The following is a 24092-nucleotide window of genomic DNA, read 5'->3' on the forward strand; positions in this document are numbered from 1 at the left end:
GGTGGCAGAATGGTGCTTCTCAAGCTATCTGCAGCAAAGGATCAGATTTTGGTTGCTGGTTTTCATTTTGGTTTTTGTTCAGTTTCCTACCAACCCAGTAACATGTTCCTACTGTGTATGTCTAGCATGTAGCTCATGCCATTATGCCTCTCACCGTGGAATCCAGCATTAACAAAACTGGCCTGTACCCTGTTTGTTGAATTAGGTACACTGATCATGTACTTGAGTGTTGCAAAGTTCAACTTGCTGTGAAAATGCCTTGGTACTTACTTTCAATTCCTGCATGCCCCTAACAATCTGTTGCCTCCATCCATGGACCACATTTGGACTAGTGCTGCTTTAGTGGGATTTCCTGCACTACAAGGGCGGAAAACTAAAGCATACTTCCCAAAGTCCCTTGCAGCCAGGTTTCTGGATATGATTTAGATTCCAACAATGTGCTGGCTTGGCTTTTGAACTGAGATCAGTAGGAAGAGGCAGAAACACCCATTTCACAGGGAAGTTTGTGCCAGAAACATGGCTTCCTGCAATCACGAAAGCAGCTATGTGGACCAAAGAAATGGCGATGTAATTCTGAGGGTGGAGGTTGTCCTGCAAGCTTGACCTAGAAACCTTCTCCTCCAGCCTATCCAGTTATTTTGTAAACCACCTAATATCTGATAATAAGTCCCATTTTGTGTGGTCTCCTCAGTTTCTATTGTCTGTAAGAAGTAGCACCGTATCATTAAAGATTGACTTACCAACTGTAAATAGTGCATGGATTTTTTTTTTTTTTGAATAGTTGAGAGAGTTAGCTCTAGACCGGTGTCCCCAAATTTCAGTGTGCATACAGATCTCATGGGAATGTTAAAATACTGATTCTGATTCAGTAGTATAGCCCGGGGGCCTGAGATGCTGCATGTCTAACAAGCTCCCAGTTAATTGCAGTGGTGTTTGTTCACAAACTTTGAGAAGCAAAACTCTGGAGTAGACTAAGCCTTCAGGACAACTTCCACCTCCAGAGCCCCAAACACAGATGTCAGGCTTCAGCAAGATGATGAGAAACCAAACTGATCACTTTTATTACTTTCCCTGAGTTAGAGAAACAGTAGGCCCATGGTGATTTCCAACTATAACTACCATACTTCCTTTTTCTTTCCTTACCTTATTAGGAACGAAAAGAAAAGGCTTCCCCCCCCCCCCCCCCCATATCAATATTGAGAGAGAGAAAGGAAAGGAAACAAAGAAAAGGATTAAACAAGTTGATCCTAAGCAAAGAGATTTGGAACAGGGGATTTAGAGGTGTCTCTTTTTTGCCACCTCAGTGCAGATATTCAGCCTACCTATTTGTAAGGGATACATACTTCTTACCAATAACTTACGACATTGTATTTTCAGTCTATATTTTTATTTGCTTTCCATGAGACGGAAAAATTGTCACATGGTGCTGTTTGGGGGAGGGATGGTTCAGACCACATATGCAGACTTTCCCTGAGCTCCAGCCATACCACCTAGATGCTGAGAGTTCGCTTCTGTGAGACACAGAAAATGGGAGATAGGAAATGGGATTCCAAATGGCAACTAGTGCAGACAGAAGTGGGTAGAGAGAGCTGGGCCAATGTTATCTGGAGACAGTGAGAAGAGTGGGCAGAATTGCGGGCTACTAGGGAGGAGGACTGCAAGTTAATTTTGGCTCCCTGCCGACCAGAGAGAGGGCAGCAGAAGCAGTGATGGATTATAGAAAGCTTTGATTACCAGGGAGGAAAGTTAGGATTTGACCTTGAGAAAATGAGCGTCTTGGAAAGTTTCTATTTAAGAAGCTAAATGCTGATAATGGTATTTTAGGAGGTTAAGAAGGTATATTTGACAGGTGCTATGATTACTGAGTGGGCTACAGAAATAATTTTAGGGGAAAAAATTTGAAATGGCATTTTACTTTTATTTTTTTAACTTGAATAATAAAAAAAAGTAAACAGTTTCTCAGTTTTATCCTCGACCTGACAAAAAAAAATGTTAAATATACTGGGTAATCGGAGTTTAAAAGTAACTGTCAGGAATATCTGTGCTCTGTCATCTCTGAATGAAATCTTTTTAAAGAGAAATAGTAAACTTTGCCCTCTACTTGTTCATTTTTTTTCAGCCTTGTTACTGTCTATCTGCTAAATGGTAATTAAGTAACAACTGCTTTTGTCTCAAAGCCAAGTTTTTGTTCTGTCCAGTCCTGGCTGCCTGGGCTGTTCTGACTATACCATGTGAATGATAAGGAAACTGTTACAGTGACCATCACATCTACCAGGCTGCCCTTGCAGAAGCACACCCCACACCTTTGACTTCCCAGAGGGGCATGTTCTCATGAAAACCATAATGAACCAAAATGTATAGATCCCCTAAGCTCTGTATCAACTATGTCAACTATTTGCATGGCCAGAATGAGAGAATAATAGCTGAATAATTTGGTACACACAGATGATTTGGTGACCCTATTTAGTCTCACTAACAATCACAAAATGACATTAACAAGCATCAGAGTGCTTGTAGGCCTACCAAAGTCCACTATAAGGCCATGAGTGAGTTATGGAGGCCTAAAATGAGCCCCAGTGTGTGAGCTCTCAGCTACTCCTCTGGCCTTGGCTTTGAACTCTGATGTGCTCATGATTTTTAATAGTGCGCAGCCAGCGAGGGAGCTATAGCTCAGTGGTAGAGTGCATGCCTAGTATGCACAAGAGTCCTGGATTTAATCCCCAGTACCTCTATTAAAGGTAAATAATAAATCCCTTCTTAAAAAATAAAATTAAATAAATAAATAAATAAATTTTTTTAAAGTATGCATCCAGAAATTTCAACCAAATCCTGATCCTTGCTTTTTGATCTGCCTACTAGATGTTTCTGTGTGTTGGAGATGTGCTGGATGTATCCATATCAGTCCTCAGTGTTGAATGTTGAACTCTCTTATCAACTACCAGAAACTTGCTGCTTATTGCATGTTCTCCTTTTCAAAGAATTGCAGTAGTGCTCACCAGATCACCAAAGCTATAAACTCCCAAGTTATTTAATGACTCCTTCCTCTCTTTTAACCCCTTCAACTACGCATCAGGTTGCATGGTTTCTGGCTCTCCTTTTTATAGTTTGTAACTCCTTTCGTTTCTATTGCCATTGCCTTTGTTGGCACTTTCATAAGCCTCGTAAGCAGAAAGATCTACTTAGTTCTTCTCTAGTCTTGGGTGAGACATTTGGATTCCATTTCCTTATCTTGAAAAAAAAAGTACAACTCTACCTCACAGAATAGTTTTCAGAATTACATGAGATATTCTAGGTAGAACTCAACCCAGTATGTGACTCACAGTAGACAATTCAGTGAAAGTTAATCTCATGTTCATGATCATACCACACTCAGCTTGACCAATGTCTGGCACATAGTAAGCCCTCAGTCTATGTTTATTATAAATATTGATGTTATCATCATCATAGTCTCTCTACTTCTAATCCTGTACCCTAATATTCCATCCTCCACCCTATCATCAGAATCTACATAAAATACAAATATCATGTCTTTTTTGCTCCAAACATTTCAGTGGTTCTCTCATCCAAAGAAAGTGCTTTTTTAGATCTGCATAACTGCCTGTGATCCGACCTGGGCTTCAATTCCACTCTCAGTTCCAGTGCTCAACAAAAACTTACATTGAGGCCAAGGAAAACATCTTTATTTCCTCCACCCACTAACAAACAAACAGAAGACAATTTTATTTCATAAATTTCTGCATGAATTACCATCATCTCAATCTGACAAATTCTAATATATTGTTGAAAATTCACCGTAGTAACGCACTACTTCCTACAAGCTTCTGTGCCTCCCCAAGCAGAGTTTTATGCTTCCAAATTAATTACTTTAATCGTGTCTTAGTATTTCTGAAGCCCAATATGTAGAGTTATTTAATATGCATGTGTTGAAATAATGATTTTGGATATTGGAAAATTAAAGGAAAGACAAACTGTAGATAGACAAATATATAGACATGTTATATATGTCATATATGTTAAAAAACTACATAATCATATGACTCATACTATTCTTGTGTTTATGCTGCTAGTTGCTCATATGTAGGACCTGTACTAAAATTGTTACATGTATCAGGAAAATGTATTTGTTTTGGCTTTTCCATAATTATTCTGTCCCCCTTAGGACAAATGGCACATTTGCAAAGTGCTAGCTAGCATGGTACAAATCTTAGGGCTGTGAAATAGTAATGCTAGTTGATTTACAGTGTTCTAGGAACTTCGGCATTGGCCTCAACTAAAGCAGTTGCTCTAACAAACTGAGATTTATAGTCATTTCAAACTATGAGAAGTAGGGCAGAGTGGTTAAGAAAATGGACTCTGATTTTAGAAAATTCAAATTCAAATTCCAGTCCACTGCTTACTAGCTATATGATCTTGAACACATTCCCTAACCTTTCAGAGACTCCTTCCCTATAAAATGGAAATAATAATGGTACCCATACGAATAATTATTGGGAGTATTAAATGAGGTAATGTGAATTAAGTTTTAAATTTGGCTGTACAAACTTTCGGATACACAAGACTCACAAGACTATCATAGGCCACATTTGTCATCAGTTGGCTTTGAAGGATATAGACCTTATCTTCATTGTAGCAACAGTCATTCCTCATCTGGTGGGAATTCTCCTAGAAATCCAGGTAGCACAACTCAGGTGGAAGAAGATAGTTCTACATCAGGCAGGTCCAAGAACTGTCTTGGCTTAAAAGTCTCATGCCCCGCAGGAGCTGTTATCTCTTGAAGTGATCCCATTGTCATAGCCTGCAAGGTCCCACAAAAAACAAACCCTGTCCCAAGAGCTGCCACATTTAGGGAAGCCCAAAGCTGTGACTGCCTGCTGGGTAGTTTTAGTTTCTCTAGTGTAAATGGAATTTATCCAAAGTGGTCATTTTTATCACAAATAATATTATCTACTAACGGAGCTGGTATTCTGGCTTTCATCAGGTTACCAGGTGATTGTAACTGGAGGGAGTTAACCGACGGTCAGATTGTCCACAAAAGGTTAAAAGGGGTTATATAGAAAATGAACTTACTAAGCTGTACGTAGAGGATAATATATGTGTATATGTATATGAAAATCTCATGAAGGATTAGAAATGTATCTAAGAGGAAATTAAACCTGGAGGATTTTCTAAGAAAGGAGTTAAAGAGGTCATTGTTTGATCATTATTTTGCCTGATTTTCCTGAAAAAACTCGTAAGGTAGAATGAAAATTTGCTCATCACAGAGAAAGCTTTGCTCTAATGTTAGTGTTATACCTGATGCATCATTAATACTCAATACATGACTTTTGAATAAAAATGGGAATTTTGGTCTTCTCTGTTGTTAGGAGAAAAACAGAAGTGACTCACAGGGCCCTTCTACTGCCACTCTCAAATGATTCTGCTGCCCAGACTTCTCAGCACAGACAAATTGACTTTGACGTTTTGAGCTCTAATTGTCTCCTAGGAATGCAGTTTTTGTACACATGCCACTAGAATTAAGAAGATTGAATGTGAGTTGTTACATTAAAAACAACCTGCCTCTCTGTATGGTTGATTACCATAGTTAAATATAGCACCTGAATGATGAGACAGAATTATCCGTACATTCTCCCATTGGAACAGATGCTCTATTGTGGCAACAGGCTGCCTGTGTCTTATCAACATGAGCTACTAGTTACTGAGAATGAACAAGAGTTCAGCGAAGACTCAACACAAGGCCATCCAGTTCCAGGAAAACCTCACAAAGTGCATACGTTGTTGGCATTCATAACATCATCTTCATCTTCATATGTGGACACTACAGTTTGGAATTCAACATCCCTGTAATTCAAGGAAGACTAGATAGATAAGAATTTGAACATAAATAATTTATGTTAACTGATGAATAAATATTAGAGATCTACTCAAAGGATATTTCTACAGTAATATAGCTATGAATAAATTTATATTTCTAATGCTTATAATGTATTTAGTATACTCATATACTTTGCATTAAAGTGTGAACTGGAAAAGTTGATGTATTTGAATAAGCATACATTATAATTCTAATTGACAGCTTTAGTTTCAAATGACATTAAACATAATCTTAAGTGTAAATTACTTTTTCTATTCAAAATAATGTATTAGTTAGCCAGGCACGTTTATTTAAACCACTAAACAGAATGGAAATTATCATATGTTAACGGTTCTTTGTTCCTTGTTTTCTAAATTAAAACAAATCTGGAATGAGTAAAATGAACAATATGGTAAATTTCGTTTCAGCTAATTTTGCTTAATCCTTTTATTTTCTGTTTCCTGTGAATGGTTTAACAGCTCTTAACAAAATAGGAGGCAATGCAAATGTTAGCTTTGAGTCTAACAGCTTTTACATGTCGTAAATGTTGACATATTTTCAATGAAATTGGAATTGCACCTTCAAGTGAAAATAAAAATGGCCAAGCTGATTTCACGCTGGAGTGTAGAAGACAAAGTTCATGCCTGCCTGTGAGTCTGTTCTGAGAATGTTGATGCTCTTTTGCAGCTTTTGCCAGCAAGAGAAGCTGCCAATGACCTTCCAGGCCTGTGTGATCACCAAAGAGTGCCAGGTGTCGGAGTGGTCTGAGTGGAGCCCCTGCTCCAAAACATGCCACGACATGACATCCCCTAAGGGCACCCGTGTGAGGACACGGCTCATCAGGCAGTTTCCTATTGGCAGCGAGAAGGAGTGTCCAGAACTTGAGGAAAAAGAACCCTGTGTGTCTCAAGGAGATGGAGTTGCCCCCTGTGCCATGTGAGTAACAGAGGATGGCAGCCCCTGCTGCCCTGTCAGCCCAAACTGCACGTTCTTTTAGCTGTTTGATTTCAATGAATAGTATGTAGAGGAATGATGATTTTTACAAATTCTAAGTGGAAAAATAAAATGTCTCTTTATAAACACTCACTATCCTGTAAAAAAAAAAAATACTGGTTTTCAGGAATAAAAGTGTCTTTAACAAGCTGTATTTCCAAATCTCCATGAAAGCTAGATTTTTAACAGCAATTCTCTGTTGGTATATTGCCTGTAATTGGTATTGGCAAACTTTTTTTGTAAAGGAGAAGATAGTAAATATTATTCGTCTTTATGAGACATATAGGTTTCTGTTGCAATGTCTCAACTCTGCCATTGGAGCTAGAGATGATGTGTAAACAAATGAGTGAGGATATGTTCCAGTAAAATTTATTTACAAAAACAGAGGGTGCGTTGGACTTGGTCTTTGGACCATATTTTGTCAACTAGTCTGTAAGGTAAAATAAACTTTCAAAACAGAGGTACTTTTTGCTTTTTGAGCCAGTCCTATTAAAATTCAGTACTATATATAACAGATCCTATTGAATAGCGTAAAATAGTACATCAAAATAATGACTTGGTGTTCCTTCAAGACAAAGACTGTCCTTATTAACCTTGTTTTTTTTGTTTGTTTAAATCACTGGCATGTATCATAGGGACAGGCACACAGTAAGTGTCAGATAAATGTTTGTTGAATTCAGATGAAATAAGTCCAATTTTGAAATATTTGGCAGTATAATTATATTCTTTTTATCCTTAAAAAAATCACTTCTAGGACATTACTGTGAATTATCTTGGCAATAAATATATTTCAGCTTAGTTTGAATATAGAATCTTTATAAAACAACTTACAGAATCTTAGGTTCTCAATAGATACCCACAGGGGTCACTGAAAGGTTTCTTGGAATATTTCAAACACTTGAAGAACATGCATGCACCTGAACTTCATGAAACAGTGAGAAATAAAATTACAACTCCTCCTCCTCCGCTACTTGTAATAATAATAACAATAGCAGTAACAAAGGATAGTGATGGTTTATGCAGGATCATTCATTCTGAGGCACTTTGGAATCGTCCATTCTCCCCTGAGTGACAAGTGACCCAACACCCTGGAGAGTTTCCTGCCTAACTTCTCTGCTCGTCCCACTGACTTGGGTGTTCCTCTCTATATAATCCAAGGAAGTTCCCACAATCTCTAGTCAGAGTTTCCTATGAGTTTCTTCAATTTTTGTCTCAAGCCGAGTGTTTTATGCTTTATCCTCTCAGATATTCAACCATTACTAACAAAATAAACAGATATTCTGAGTCTCTTTCTTCTTCCCCTTTGTGAATGGTAGCATTTTTTTTAAGAATGTATAATCACTTTACATTACTGAAAATTTATTCATCTCACAGGACTCCTTAGGATGACCTAAATTGGGACTCCATTCTATAAGAGATAAAATTTTCATTTTAACTCCTCTAATGAATGACTTGCTTGGTGTTACTTTCCTTCCCTCCTCCCTGCCCAAGGCATCAGTTATCCATGTTTTTAGAATTGAACTGAATGCTGCACTTCCTTTATAAATACATGTCAAGAATATTGTTCCTTGATGCCTCAGTCCTGCACCACTGTCAAATCACGAACCCATACTTATAAAAATGAAAAACGGGCATGAAGTTCAGCTTTACTCTCATGAAACTTTACCATTGACAAAGCAAAGCATCTAGAGCAGATTTTCAAGGGCCCATTGAACCTTTCTGTCTAATTGAGATGAACATGAGCACATCCATTTGTACCTGTGTTAGCTGTTAATCTGATTACTAAGAAAGCATCTTGGTTAAAGAGACACAAAGTGCTACATGAGCCATTTTCTTTGTGCTTTTAGAATATCCACTTTCCTTAAGGTGGAGAAATGCCATCACTTTCTATCTTCGGTGACATCTGGAAATGGTTCCCTGGCTATCGCCTTAAAGCATGTGTTGGGCTGACAATCCCCTGACATTTCTTTCACATCATGATCTTGATTGGAGCTTTAATGTAGGATCACAGATCATCTTTCCTGTGTTCCACTGATTAGAAACTTCAGCTCTTTTCATCATTCATCAGCACTCATCAGGGATGCACAGTGCTACAGAAAAGAAAAAAAAAACACTCTTATTCTCAACAAGAGAAAACTCTAAATTATGTTGTATTTTTATTACAAACACACAATTATAATTTTGATCCAGTATGAAGAAGCAATTTTCATGCATTTTATTAAAGACCAAACAAATGTTTGTGTTCATCAACATTTATGTTTTCCATTCTCAGATTCAGTCTTCCTTTGTTTATAAGCTTCAGGAAAAGGGCAAGCCTGAGTTCAGCTTAATTGAACATAAAATTTCATGTTTTCAGCATTATGCTGTCTTTTCATAAAATATTTATAAGTAACTTCCAGTAGTTGCAATTAAAATGGTTCATCTTAAATTTAACCCCTCTTAAATGGATGTAGAAGGAATTGAAACTGAATCTGCATCATAGATGTAGTCTAAGATTGATTCAAGAGGAAATTATTTTTCGGGTTAATTTTTTGAAGGATAAATAGGAGCAAAGAAAAGTTCTATTCAATAAAGATGAATGGCGTTTCCTTTATCTAGGTACAGCTGGAGGACTACAGAGTGGTCCGAGTGCCGTGTGGACCCTCTGCTCAGTCAGCAGGACAAGAGACGGGGCAACCAGACGGCACTCTGTGGTGGAGGGGTGCAGACTCGAGAGGTGTACTGTGTGCAGGACAACGGGAACCTCTTCTCACACTTAAACACCAACAAGGACAAAGAAGGTAAACTCTTTTCTTCTCAAATACTCACCCATGGAGACTGAGCATGGGATTACCCTGTAGGGATATATATGCAGTCTTTGGGGCATGAAGAGCCATGTTTCTGTTCATATTATGACTGGTGTCTACAATGGTGAATAGTAGTCCGAATTATGGTTGTACAGGTAATTAATGAATTTCATCTTTAGTTGGTTTTGATACCCTGACAAGTCTTCTTTAAATTTAGACTTCAGGCTCTGAGTCAAAATATAGCAGGAGTAATTAATCATAAAAATAGAATAAAAACTTCTAAGTGTACACATAGAATACAAGTATGTATCCTAAAGCCCAAATTTTCTTTTCATTGTGTAAGAAGAAGTGATACCTTCTTATAGACAACATCTCATTTTGCAGTTTATAATATGGTTGAAAAAATAATTATGGTATTGAGTGAAATTTTCAGTTTGAACATAAAGAAATAGAGACTAAAACTCTAGTAAAGAAAAAAAATCTTGAACCCAAAGGCATTACTTTTTTTTTTTGAAAACCCTTTGGTTAAACCTTTTCATTTGGCGACATATTTTAGAATTTTTTTGTTTAAATCTCAGTCTAGGGACCAGATGTGATAAGTGTACAAAAGGATAAATGAGTCCAAAATGACCAGGGCTAAAAGTATATATTGTTAATGTATTAATATTACTCTAAAATTCTAATTGTTGTTGGATTAAGCTTATATTCACTTTGTAGCCCTTTAGTCCACGGGTAAATATGAGTGCTTTCAAGCAGTGCTGTAACGCAGACCTTCTAAACTTTTCTATCTGAGGGACAGCAGGACTTCTGTCCCTCATACCTTCAGCATAAACTGATTAGTTGCCAGTAGAGTTCCAAAGATTGTGTATGATTGTGAGGATAAAAATATCAGTACAAATTTCATGTCAGGAAAGTGCTCATGGTCATCGTGAGGGCACACAAACAAACCGGTAGATATAATGCAATATGGTATGGATTATAACTGAGTTTTAGAATAGCTCTGGGGAATCATGGGAGAAACATTCATAAAGGAGGTGGCACTTGAGCTAAGTTGTGATGCATGTACTCCCTACAGTTAAGTGGGTCAGGAAAACAAGAGGGAATTTATTCCAGGCAGAGGGAACAGCATGTATTAAAGCAAAAAAAAAAAAAAAAAAAAAAAGAGAGAGAGAGAGAGAGAAAGAAAAAAAGAAAAAGAAAGCATTCAGAGTAGGAGTATGACAAAGAATAACTAGAAAAGCAGAAAGAAGGGAAGGAACCAAGAGAAATTGGTTTTTTAAAAAACGAAAGAGATGGCTCCTCTGTCTCCCCCTCAAAAAGAAGGGTCACTGGTGACCAGTAATTCATGGAAAATAAAGACTAAAGTTTTGCATTTGAAACTTACGAAATGTAATTGTTTTGTATCCACTAACTTTACACAGCATGTTAACTCATTTAGAAATCTAGCCTAGGGGATACATTTTTACTACTAATTTATCTTGAGGTTTTTAAGAAAGTAGCATAAAACATGTAATGTTAGTACATTAATATTTTCTTGGCCACTTTAATGGCTACATTTTTAACACTCTCAGGTGGATTTATTATAGCAGTCCTTTCAGAGTAGTATAATTTCATTGCTAGAGGTGGATCAGATTTTAGTTTCTGAATGTCAATTATGTCCTGTAGGTTATTACTTTCAAAAGATCCTTCAGAATTCTGAATTGCAACTGGGTATTTTTTTAAACGGTTTTGTCATAAAGTCCCCCTACTACTCCTGTCAAAGCACTGCAGAGCCACGAAAATAAAAGTCACAGAAAAAAGGGAACACAAAGACCATCATTATTCAGATGTATCTGTTGGAGTAAAGCAAATGCCGAAACAGAGATTAATAGATATGGAAGCAGTCAATTTGCCTAAAACTAGTGTTTGTCATGTATGTAACATGAATAACTTAGGAATCTGTGTCCTTTCATATTAAATACCAGGACTATTAATAAGCTTCTTAAAGTCTTTGCAAAAATAGTTGATTCTCTCTGAAAGTTGCAGCTTTTTTTTTTTTTCTCAGAATTTAGATTATGTGAGTTTCCCCCCAGAAGCACTCAACATTTCCCAGTAGGAAACTTATTCAATAAACCAGCATCCCAGGGGTGACATGTAAGGACTATAAATATATGTGAATGGAGAACAATTAGACAGTGGGCTGTGAAAATTGTTCACAGCCTATCTTCCTTCAATAAATACAAGAGAATGAAAGCTTACTCTATAAAAACAGGGAAACCTCTCAAAATAACTCCCTCAATCAGTCCTAATGATAATTTCCTGATCTCAGGAAATCTTGACCATGTAACCATGAACAGGTTACCCTAAGCTGCACTTAATTTGAAGGAGAAGGTCTATACTCTTTGTTTTCACAGATTGACACCGTGTTGTCTATAAATGTCTTGTTCTCACACATAACCCAATTATTAAAAATACCTTAACTCCAGATAAAATATTTGAGCCCAAAAATAAAAATTCTTGATACAAAAATACTGCAAACAAGTGATACAAAATTCACATAAATTCCCTTTCTTATCTCGGCACATCTTATTACACAGCAGAATGAGAATGAGCACCTTGGCACAAAGACCATATTAAATCACTTTATTCACTGGTGTATTTACTACTGTTAACTGACTCACACCACACTGGGCCGTAAAAATTCTTTTCCTTGGAACTAATATATTTAATTTTCAGAAAGTTGAAATTAGTATTACTAAAGTAGATATAAACTGTAAGGTATGCTACTGAAAACTTGATATCTGTACCAGGTGAATTATATGATTAGAATACTTACCAAGTTGGTGATGTCATCTATAGGCAATAGGAAAAATGTATCTGCTTGATATTGGAGAGGATCCACATTGTATTCACTTAAGTCTTACAATTCTGACACAGTATTCAGGTGATTTTAAATGTCCACTATCTCTTCTTTAGAAGAAAGCGTTGACAAGTTCTCTACAGAGAAGAGTTAGTAATAAAAATTTCTGACAGTTTCTGTCCAGCTGGCTGTTCAGAATTCCAGTAGGCTTGAAGAATGTCCAGCTTATACTGGTGTGAAATCTGTCCTTCTTCATAATATGACAGGAAGAGGCCTTGCCTATGGGGAGGTTATCAGTGTAAGTCCTAGAAAGCTGATGAAAATGTTACTGATCATTGAATTCATGAGCATGAGTTCACTTTTATAAGAGTTCAGAGTGAAATAAAAGCAGATTTTTAGCTACTCAAGGAATTCTTCCATTTGATACAAATTACACATGTTTTTAAATGAGGGAAACCAAAAGTGTTGGTTATAAAGTGTCATAAAGTTTATATGCAATTTATATGATAGGAAGTTTTAGAATATTCTTTTGTAGAAAACATAGCAAATAATCCACAGTGAAATCTGGATAAGGCCTGTGGGATTTGAGGTTATTAAGAAAAACAGCCTTGATAATGAGTTTGTATGATGACATGAAATGAGATAAACCAGGAGAAAGATTTGGAGGATCAATGGAAAGATGAATTGAGGGAAGGATGATTGAACTGTGAATGTGTAGACAGAAGGATGAGTAAAGAGCTCATGTTTTCCCATGTTCTGCAAAGATAAATAAATAAATAAAATAAAAGTCACCATCCCTAAATGAAATGCAGATTCTTTACAATTGTAGTCTTTTATCTGGTCTCCACAAACTAGCCCACTTCAGTCAAAACTATTTTGAAAAAAGAAAAAGGCTATGCTTATGGTGCTATTTCCCTGTTATTTCAGAAAGTAAATATCAGAGTATGTCAAAGTCTAGTGCTGCACCTTTCCTGTCCATCACTCTTACAGTAACAGGTAGATGAGACAGTTTCACATGACTTTCCAATCAGAAATGTGTGTCGGGATTCTCTGTACATTCCCTGGTGAAATATTCTTAAACCCTCTAGGAAAGACAGTAGTTTACTTACACTTTCTGTTCTGCTAGGAAAATATTAAAGCTGTTCAATGAAACAGGAATGATTTCATGTTTCTTTTCTTCCTATAAGATCATTATATAGATAAAAGTTATAGAAAACCAGGAAAAGATTTTTAAATATACTGACTTAAAAATGTCACTAGGATACCACAATTAAATAAATATATATGAAGTTTGGTTTTGAACACTTTGTTGTGATAAGTTAAGGAAGGTATAAACAGTTTTCATGATTTATCATTATATTTCTAAACATACTACTTTGTGCTCTACTAATCTTCGTATGGTAAACGAAAAAGGAACTAAATCACATAATGACTACATTTGGGAAACATAGCCTATACTGATGCAGTACAATGTAAAAAGCACTGTGATATAATTATAGAATAATTAAAACATAGGAAATCCCTGAAGGAATCAAACCTCTGGGTATTTTGGGGGAGAGAAGAGCTATTTCCCTATAAAATTTCCCTGTGATCAGTAGATTACAAAATGGAAAGTGGGATGCCAGGAGGTTTTAGCCACTGGGACAGAAGCTAATAAAAACTTACATGCTGGGAATTAGATTAAGCTGGTCAGTGGTCTACCCGAGAGGTAACTTAGAATTTTTAGTAGAGGAAGTAGAGGCTTACTAATGACATGTCAGGAAGCATTCAACCAAAAAGGCAATCAAAGAAAAAAATAATGAGGCAGCTTGGAAACATGAAAACAGTGCTTGTAATACCTTTGACTTAGTCATTGTTTAATAAACATTTGCTGTTTGACATGTTTACTCTCCCTGTTTGACATGTTTACTCTCCCCTTTGTAAAATGGTACAGTTTTCTTTTAATTTGTCTGAAAATAATCTCTTTAACGTTTCAAACACACTTGAACGCTCTCTGTTTCAGCCAGGGGCTATATCCACACATTTGCCTGTTCCTCACCTCTGAATAAATAACTGTTCACACCTTTGACTTTGAATAGAGGAAACATGATCTAGTTGTTAGGTCAAATGATGAGAGTCAAAATGTATGCACTTTGTGTCAGGTTGGCCACTCACTTAAGAGAAAAATAAATTACATATCTTTTTCTCTTTCATAATTATATCGATAGCTTAAAAATCTTTTGAATTTTCATCTTAAGACTACTTTCAAAAGAATCCCAGGCAGATAATCAGGAAACCTGGTTTTCATTTCTGCTTGGCCTTGTATCTTTATGCACATTGCTTAACTTCATTTGCCTAAAAATAGCTATTTAATGACACTTCTGTTCCATTTCCAGCAATGTGACAGACTAGAATAGCTGAAAATCATCCTTTACAAAATACCTGGACATGCAGGATACAGTATTGCCTTAAATATTTTTAGGAGCAAAGAGAGAAATGGTCTTGATTAACTAAACAGTTTCCCAAAAGTGAAGGCTGTCAGTGCTTTCTGTGGTTGCCCCTGGGTAGGGATGGTACAGGGGAAGGATAATACATTATGAAGACTTGGGGGAGTGGAGCCAGTAAGGGGTTTGACATAAACTTGTACTCAGAAAAAGAGAATACAGGCAGAAACACTGCATTATTTCATCAGTCTCAAAGAGTTTATAGCATCAGTGAGTGGGCAGAGAAACTGAACTTGCCTTTGGAGGGAGATAGCAAGGAAGCAGGTCAGCCTCAGCCTCAGGTCAGGGCAAAAACAAACCTCTCCTAAGAATTCCAACTATGGGCTTGTACTCATATGAGTTTAAGTTCCAAATTTACAGTACTGACTTAAGTCCAAAGACCACAAAGCTGAGAGATTAATAGAAGAAATGGTGTCAGGCCAGTGGTGTCACCAAGGTGCCTGACATAAATAGAAGCAAAGACTCTGAAGAGGGGAATACCTTAACCTCAGCTGCAGGGTTTCCCCAGATAAACCAGACCACTCAAAATTGTGAACTACATGAGGAAAATACTCCATCATAAACAGGATTGAAAATGCCTAACAAACAGTAAGATTAGACTCACACGTTTGGAAATACTAGAAATAGCTGATATAAACTAGAAAGTACACGTGTTAAAACTTATTAAATATATAAAGGAAAAATTAAAACATTAAATATAATGAATCACAATTAAAAGGACCAGACTTGAAAAACAGAAACAGAAGTTACAGAAAAGCAAAATACTTTAACTGGAAATAAACAAATAAATGGGTAAATTAGACAGGTTGAGCTAATAAACAGTTATCAGTAAACTAAAGACAAATGTAAGCAAATTTTTCAAAATGAAACACTTGAAAATAGAAGTTGAGAGTACAGGTGAGGATAAAAGTCATGCAGAATTAAACAGGAAGGTTCAGAGTGAGAGAATCGAGAAAAGATGAGGGAATTTTCTAGAACTGATGAAAGACAAGAATGTACAGAATCAAAAAAAAAAAAAATCCCAATTTCCAAGCGGGATAATAATATATGTACACTTCAATACAGTGTAGTGAGATCTCAGCTCATCCACTATAAAGACGTTATTAAAAGGAATAGAGTGAAGGAAAAAATTAACTACAAAAGAATTAACAAATTAACAAGTGTAATTCTCAACAGCTACAAAAGGACAAAATAATAAAAAATAATATATTGGAAGTACTGAAAGGAAGATAACTATCAGCTTAAAATTATTTATCCAGCTACCTCTCATTGAAAACTTGGAGCAAAATTAAGACAAAAGTGAAAGGACTAATAAACCCTTACTGAAAGTACTGCTAAATGGCATTTAGAAAGAAGGAAATTCAACCCAGAAAGAGAAGAATTCAAGATATTCAAAGAATTTGATAAGCACTTGGATAATCTAAATAAGTATAGGTATGTAGGAAGCAACACTAATAATTTTTAAGATTAAAACACTGTAAATCAGTTAATGAACAGCAGTAGTACATGACAGGAAGAAATGATGAGTATATTGTTGGGAAAGAGTGGGGACACTGAACACCTTTGTGTATATTAAGTTATTCTGCCGGTTAAAAAGTTAAAAATAATTATTAAAGTAAAATACGTACGTATATATATACTTTTCTAAAAAGGACTAAATAAAATTCAGTCAATTCAAAAAAAGTACTGAATGAGAGGAAAAAATCATTGTTTTCTTATGGACATTGATCTAATTAATACCAAATAAAGAAGAATGAAAATCTAGAAATAGGGCTTTTAAATGTCAGAGTCAAAGGTTTTTAGAGAAAATCATTTTGTTTTAATTATTACTGACTCTGTGACACCAACCAGTTGTATTATAAGTGTTTATAGTGATCAGCCTGAGAGTGGATCATTCAGTCCGAACATTCACCTCTGCTGGCAAATATATAAGTGCTCTGACAGATGACACGTTGTGCTTCCCAGGCAATAATGCCATCATTATATACAAAGTGCAGCTGAAAGTTTTATTTTGGTGATGAGAGTGATTTAAATTGTGTACGTGCACAATGATAAAACTATTCAAAAGACTGGTTGGATTGATTAAATGACATTTGATATAAGATCTTCTTGGATAATCAAAATTGCCCAGAATTTTCTCCAGTATTTTTAGAGTGAAGGATAATCTTCACAAACATGAAACTCAGTAAAAATTGTGTTGCCAACTTGATATCATTTAATGAAGCATGAGAATGATTGCAGACTTTTTAAACTGAGAGAAACATCTGAAAATTCATGAGTATTTCTAACCTATCTCCTTTTCTGTCATCTAGTTTTGTCTCAGTTTGCTAATAGGAAAGATGAATGATATTGGCTTGATTACCTAGACAGAGGTAATAATGACAAAGGAATTATTACCCAGAAAAGATAGTAAAATTCATTCTGTATTTTGGTGTCTTTGACAAAGTCATAGACAGTGTGCTGATAAAATATGAGTGATGTTAAGCTAGTAAGGATGAAATGTATTGGATAATAATTTTATGACACAATAAGATATTAATAGACTAGAAACATTGAGATTTCTCTAATAGTGCAAAGTCTAATGGAATGCATACAACAGATACCTACACTTAAGTCCCAAATGCTCATTCTGAAAGAAAATAGCAGTATGATGATGATGATGATGATGATGATGATGATGATGATGATAATGATGATGATGACAGTGACAGGATTGATTGCATTTATCAAGACAGTTGTTTGGTTGCTGTGAAGATGAAATGCTTAATATGGGGAAATGAATAGTTGACATCAGTGGCTTAATGTTAAACTCATCGTGTCTGTTCTCCCAAGCATCATTCTTCTGAATATCAGTCAGAGTCTGATGGATGAAGTGCTAAAATTTGGATTTCTCACTTGGTATTCCTTCATTCACTCAGTAAATACTTATTGAAAAACTATTAGTTTTCATCAGTAATTGAGATGGTGAACATAGAATCTTTTAAAAAGCAGGCTTGACCTCTGTCCTCAGGGAGCTTATAACCTACTAGTAGCCTTGTATTTACAGCTTTGTTGACTGGAGGTTCAGCTCTGACCCTTCACAAGACTGACATAGAGAGGTTCAGACATGCCAGATTGGGCTCTTCACTAAGCTCTGAAAATACGCTGCAACTATGATCTGTCCTTAACAAAGAATTTTTACCCTTATTCATTGGGTGAATTATTTTTCTGCAAAGCACATATTTTCAAAATGTAACTTAAGAATCACCTGGATGTTTTAAGAAAATGCCAAAGTCCCTGGATGCTATCCACTGAGATTGTGATTCTGTAGGTCGGAAATGGGTGCAAAAATCTGTCTTTTTTTGTAAGCATTATAATGATTATTACCAGGAGTTGATTTTCCCGTAAAGCTCATGACAGTCCTTTTTAAAGATGCTTTCCAAAGCTTTGGGGGAGACTGAGAGGGGCAGGGAAATCCAGGTTTTTGAAGCCCAACACTTATGCAATTTATACATTAAAAAAAAGCAAAATTTCAGATACGAAATCACTAAGATCAGGGTCTCAGAAGGGGCCTGTGCGGATGAAGAGCCCTGACCTTAAGCTTCATGAGTTTCTCAGTATATCTGTCCCAGATTTTGACATAGATATTTGACCTCTGTTACAGCCAAAGAGAATCAGTACATTAAGATGAGAAACAGAAACACAGGCATTTGTGTCCTGAAAATGGGTCTCCCAGAGTTCTGGAGGTAAGACTAGGGAGAATGGAGTGGCTGGGAAAAGTCACTATATCTCCTCAGAAGCAAATAAGAACTTTCAATTCCAACATTGTTCTTACTTACATTAATGGAGCCCTAGTTTTAGGTTCCTGAGCTGCAAATCTTAAAAAAAAAAAGAAAGAAAGAGAAACCACGATGCTTTGCTAGTAGTTAAGCTAGGAAATTGGAGAGGAAGAATACCTAACACTGAGATACTGTTTCATCTTACTTCATACCTGTAACCCAAGATGGAAAGAAGCCATAGCTGTTAGTAAAGGACCTTCCATTAATGAGAGAAAAATGGTGGATAAAATGTCACATAACCTGACACTATCAAGTGACTGTACTGTGTGTGCTTTTTGTAACCCTTAAGCACTTATTTCATTGAGTCAGTTGTCAATGAATGATAGCACCAGAAGGAATGTTGAAATGAGCACTCAGGGATGTGCACTGGCGAATGAATGGCATTTTTTTCAGAGGCACACTCCTGCTATCTAAGAATGTAAAAGAAATGGTTTGTGGCTGGCTGCTCCCTGCCTTGCTGATGATTGCTCAATAGGGAGTAGCTACTCTCACCAGTGTTAACAGAGGAGTACAAACTACATCGTGGAACTCATTAATATTTATTCCTTCTAAAAGCAATGGGCAATAAAAAGGGAAATAAACCAGGGAAAATAGCAGTGGGAAAAGGAAGCCGTGACAGCAGATTCATCTTGGAAAGGTTTCACCATTTATTGCATACAAAAATACACTCAAAATAAAAGGGTCCATATTATTAGTCTGGAATCCTCTAAAAATGCCTCTTATTGGGAGAGCTAATGTATAAAAAGATTGTATGTTCAACACAATTTAAGAATTTAAAGTAGCCATCCTTAATCTTGTAATTGATTTGATGTATCTCCTTATAGTTTCATATTTTTAATATTCAGCAAAACAGTATCTTCTCAGTGTCAGTGTCTGTGCTGTATCTGTCTTTAGAAAAGAACTTTCTTTAAGCTAAGCATCACCTTTCTTTTTCTTTTCTCTTGCTCCTGTATTTTCTGCCTTGAAATGCCTACAGCCATGGTCACAACTATCAAAATACCTCCTATTTCAAATATCTTTTTCACAATGTTAAATCTTCAGTGATCTTGCTTCACCCAAAGCCTATGCCCTCCTTATACTGTATTACACAAGTTACCATTTGATTATATAGATTTCTTTACTTTCACAATTGCCTCATGAATATTCATGGAAACTCCCCAAGATTTTAAGCGTCTGAGGATGGAATGGCATTTTTTTTTCCCTCTTAAACTTTAGTTTATCTATCATTCTTACCAGGGGTCTGGGTAATTTGCTAATTGTATCATTTAGAAATATCTTTAAGAAAGACAAAAAAAAAAAAAAAAGCCCTTCAATTAGGGGATGTTGACTTCCTAGACATTTAATTTATAGTGTTTCATTTTGGATTAATGTACGTTTCTCACTAACGTCATTCTTTTCCTCCTTTGTTTTCCCTTCCTCTGCAAAGGCTTAATGAAATAACATATGTAAAACATATCCTAGCATAAGGCCTTGCACTTAATATATGCCAGATGAATATTAACTGTTTTTGTTTATGTATTTATTTTTCTGGTAAAATTGAGAAAAGGGGAGGATTTTCTTAAATAATAGTTTTACTCCAAACATTTTGTGCTTAATAAAGGCATAATTGTATATTGGCCTTGCAAGTGGAGAAACATAACACAGAATGTATAATTCATGGAGTCTTTTCAGTATGTCCTGAAATCCTGCTGTGTACTTACATTATATATGAAATTGCTCCTTTCCTGGAAAAAGTAGACTTCCTTTGTATTATTCTAGGCCAAAAAGAAAGAAAACCAATTTTACTTCTGTAGTTATGGGAGACAGACTAATTATAGCTTGCCTTACTTCGTGACGCTGAGCCTTTGAGAAGTTTAAGCAGCATTCTGTTGCCAAAGGATTCTGAAGGAAATGCTCACAATAACCCATGGACTGTTTGGTTGCTCTAAAAAGAACACTTTCACCATAGCTCAGCCTAAGAATGCCACACTGATCCATCTGCCCCTTACATTACCAAGGATTCTGAAGGAAATGCTCACAATAACCCATGGACTGTTTGGTTGCTCTAAAAAGAACACTTTCACCATAGCTCAGCCTAAGAATGCCACACTGATCCATCTGCCCCTTACATTACCAAGGATTCTGAAGGAAATGCTCACAGTAACCCAGGGACTGTTTGGTTGCTCTAAAAAGAACACTTTCACCATAGCTCAGCCTAAGAATGCCACCCTGATCCATCTGCCGCTTACATTACCCAGGATTCCCAGGCATCTAAAACCACATTGGTTAGGCAGCATTATACCTGGGAGACCTTAACTTTTCTTGTCAAAATAATATTGATAAATAGATGCAAAAAATTGTGAGGGTCTTAGTGTTTTACGTGTTCTCAGCTAGGTCTGGTTAAAAAGCCTGAGATCAATTAAGTTTCTACTCCATTAGGAATTTCCAGAAGCACTTGGAAAATAGTCATGCTTTTCACTGAGAGCTATCGATCCATCTCTCACTATCTTTCAAAAATTTGTAGCTAAGCAATAAGCAAAGAAACCAACATATTGTGATAGATAGTGTTTTCCCTTTAATACAGGACTAAGTGAATAATTAGAGAATAATTTTCACAGACATACTGAGATGATAGGTGACAGAGGACACACTCAATCCAGTTTTTTGGCTCCAAAATCTAAATTCTATCCAGTTGTACTCTGTTGCCCTGTGAATTTGCTTCAGAATAAATGACTGGATACAGCAGCTGTCCACAACTTTATCAAAATCATCCAAAGTAGTTGCATTATATTAAATTATCTGATGATATCTCTTTTGCAAAAATAAACAAAAATGCCTTAGGGAGCTACCTCTTATAACAGAAAACTAAGGATAATTTCAGTCCTTTTTAAGACTCAACACGATTAAGAGATTCATTCCCTGAGATGAAGGTTCTGTAAGGTCAGTATGAAGTCTGGTCTGTGGGCATTTGAATCCATATTGTGTTGAATCATATGAAGTTGATAGTTTTGTAAGTCAGTAGCTGTTGATTAGTGTTGATTCATGTTGATTCAGACGCGTCAACTGAAAAGTTACCATTACTGTATTGTGTCAAGTCACCTGGTGTGAACTCCTCTCTGTCCAGACTTTCCACTGTCAGAATCAACCCTGCAGCTACTGGCTGTGAATTGTAGTCATTGTTTTCATGGGAGCCATATGCGTTTGTGCTGTGTGCAGTGTGCTTTGGAGAGGGTAATGATTGTCTCCTGTAAAAATATGTAGATTCTCCCATAGTAGGGATTATTTATAGGAAGATAACTTACATTGATGGCTTGAGAGTGACTTGAATTATCAAGCAGCTTTTATTCTATGCACAGTTAGAGAAGAAATCTCTTGCATTCAATGATAGAATTTTAATACCTACCTATGTCCCACTTTGTTTTACATAAATATACACAATAAAAGGAGATAAAGTGATTTTAAGAAAAGTGAATGAGGAGTGTGGGGCAAAGGGAAAATGCTAGTAGAAAGATAATACCCAAACCGATGGTGAATATAGTAAAGATAATGTACAAAATGTGTGCTGTAAGAGCCTGTGAATTCCTTGAAGTGGGACCACAAGTCTTGGCTCTTAGCTTGTAATAGCCAATGCAAAGAAGAATACTACGTTAATTATGAAATTTACAGCCTCCATTAGGCAATTGAAACTAGTTATAAGGGAAAAGGACAATCTCTGGTTTTAGGGTCAGAAAGAAAATTCACCAGTTGGCCTTCATAAAGAGAAGATGACACTAACTATATTGCATTACAACCTCATTAATATCTTTACAACAAACACCACAATGAATTTCAGAAGGAAGCTTTTTCATTAAGCAGTTTTCCTCAAGGTAGGCCACTAGCATACATATGAAGGTGTAACTCAGGAAAGGCAAATCAGCAGGGATTAGTGTGATACGGTACAGATTTACAGGTCTCTGCTAAGTGGGATAACCCAGAGATGGAGTTCAGAATATCTGAATGAATGGATGTACAGCTGTTCCCTCAGGCAGCCCTCCTCAGAGCTTTGGTAGATACTGAGAGGCAGAGAGTTCCCTGACATCCCCTGACATGGGGATCTGGAGTACTGCTATTCTGTTTTCTATGTAGGTGCTGTTAAATGCAGAGACACATTTTTCTAGCCGTCATCTAGGTAAGAATAGGATTAGCATCCTTAAAAGAAAATCGAAAGGCTTGGCAAAGACATAAACTTGAATAAAATATTATCCCACTTCGAACATTGAGATGAGTCTAGCCTTAACTAGATGTAGGACGAATAAAAAGTTTAGGCACAAAGGAAAATCCCAGGTCCTGACATTTATTCCAGCTCACAACCCATAGCAAAAGCCTGACACAGAGGCAAGGGAGAACCAGCTTCAACAATAATGCTATCTCTTGCAAAAAGCAGATTCACTTTTTGGTATCGTGTCTTCAAGATAAGATGATTTCCAAGTAGAAATCTACAGAATTCAGTGTGTTAACTTGAAGTAACAATGGTAATGAGGAGGAAAATTGAGAAGATGCTAGACATTTGCTGTATGTGAGATGCTGGTCTGTTTTATCCTTATGCACTATTTAGAGCTCCACCCCAGGCCTAGGAAGTAAGTACTATTATTATATCATATTGAAGTGCAGAGAAATTAAATAACTTCACCAAGACATATAGCTAGTAAATATTAAAACGAGAATCATGAATCAAAAGCCTGCCTCCTGTACCTGTGCTCTGAACCTCTATGCCACGAAGTTAGGGTTATTAATTGTAAATCAGTTTGATGTTGGGAAAAAGTTCCTCCCTGTCTAGGTGATACTTGTTTAAAATATATGCCTTTCTTTTAAACAAGTAATTAAGTCTCAGAGTGAGTTGTTTATTAAGGTGATTCCTCTTTAATGACAGTAAGGCTATCCATGTATGATAATGTCCATATTACTGTTTTCTGTGTCAGGAAATTATTCATTCTTTAATTTATCCAACCAATAGTTACTAAGTGCCATCCATGTCTAGACAGTGTTCTAAATGCTGAAAATAGAGAAGTAAACAGCACAGACAAGATTCTTGCTGTCACAGGGTTTTGTTTTGTTTTTTTAATGGAAAGACACAGGGTATAAGCAAAGAGATAAAATAAATCAGAAGTTATCAGCTAGCAATAAGTACTATGCAGAGGATTAAAATAGGGTGATGTGAGAGAGAATGACTGGGCAGTGATATTACTTGGATTGCCAGGGTATTGTTTGGCTTCCAGAGTTATATATCTAGCCCAAAGTTCCCCTCTGAGGAACAACTCAGATATTGATCTTTCTATTTGACATCTCCAATCATAACATTCAAGT

General features: G+C 36.3%; 1 protein-coding gene across 8 annotated transcripts in view; it reads left to right on the forward strand.

The window, feature by feature from the left end:
- THSD7A (thrombospondin type 1 domain containing 7A) overlaps nt 1-24092 on the forward strand; it is a 555025-nt gene that overhangs the window by 374767 nt on the left and 156166 nt on the right. For all 8 annotated transcript variants that reach the window (XR_010381671.1, XM_064487540.1, XM_031454966.2 and 5 more), the window contains 2 exons: nt 6539-6787; nt 9443-9624. Coding sequence is in view for 7 of the 8 variants with exons in the window: in XM_064487540.1 (XP_064343610.1) it covers nt 6539-6787; nt 9443-9624 (431 nt within the window). In the remaining variant the exon portion in view is untranslated. The remainder of the gene's footprint in view (nt 1-6538; nt 6788-9442; nt 9625-24092) is intronic.

Source organism: Camelus dromedarius, chromosome 7 (genome assembly GCF_036321535.1).
Source record: "Camelus dromedarius isolate mCamDro1 chromosome 7, mCamDro1.pat, whole genome shotgun sequence".
Taxonomy (NCBI): domain Eukaryota; kingdom Metazoa; phylum Chordata; class Mammalia; order Artiodactyla; family Camelidae; genus Camelus; species Camelus dromedarius.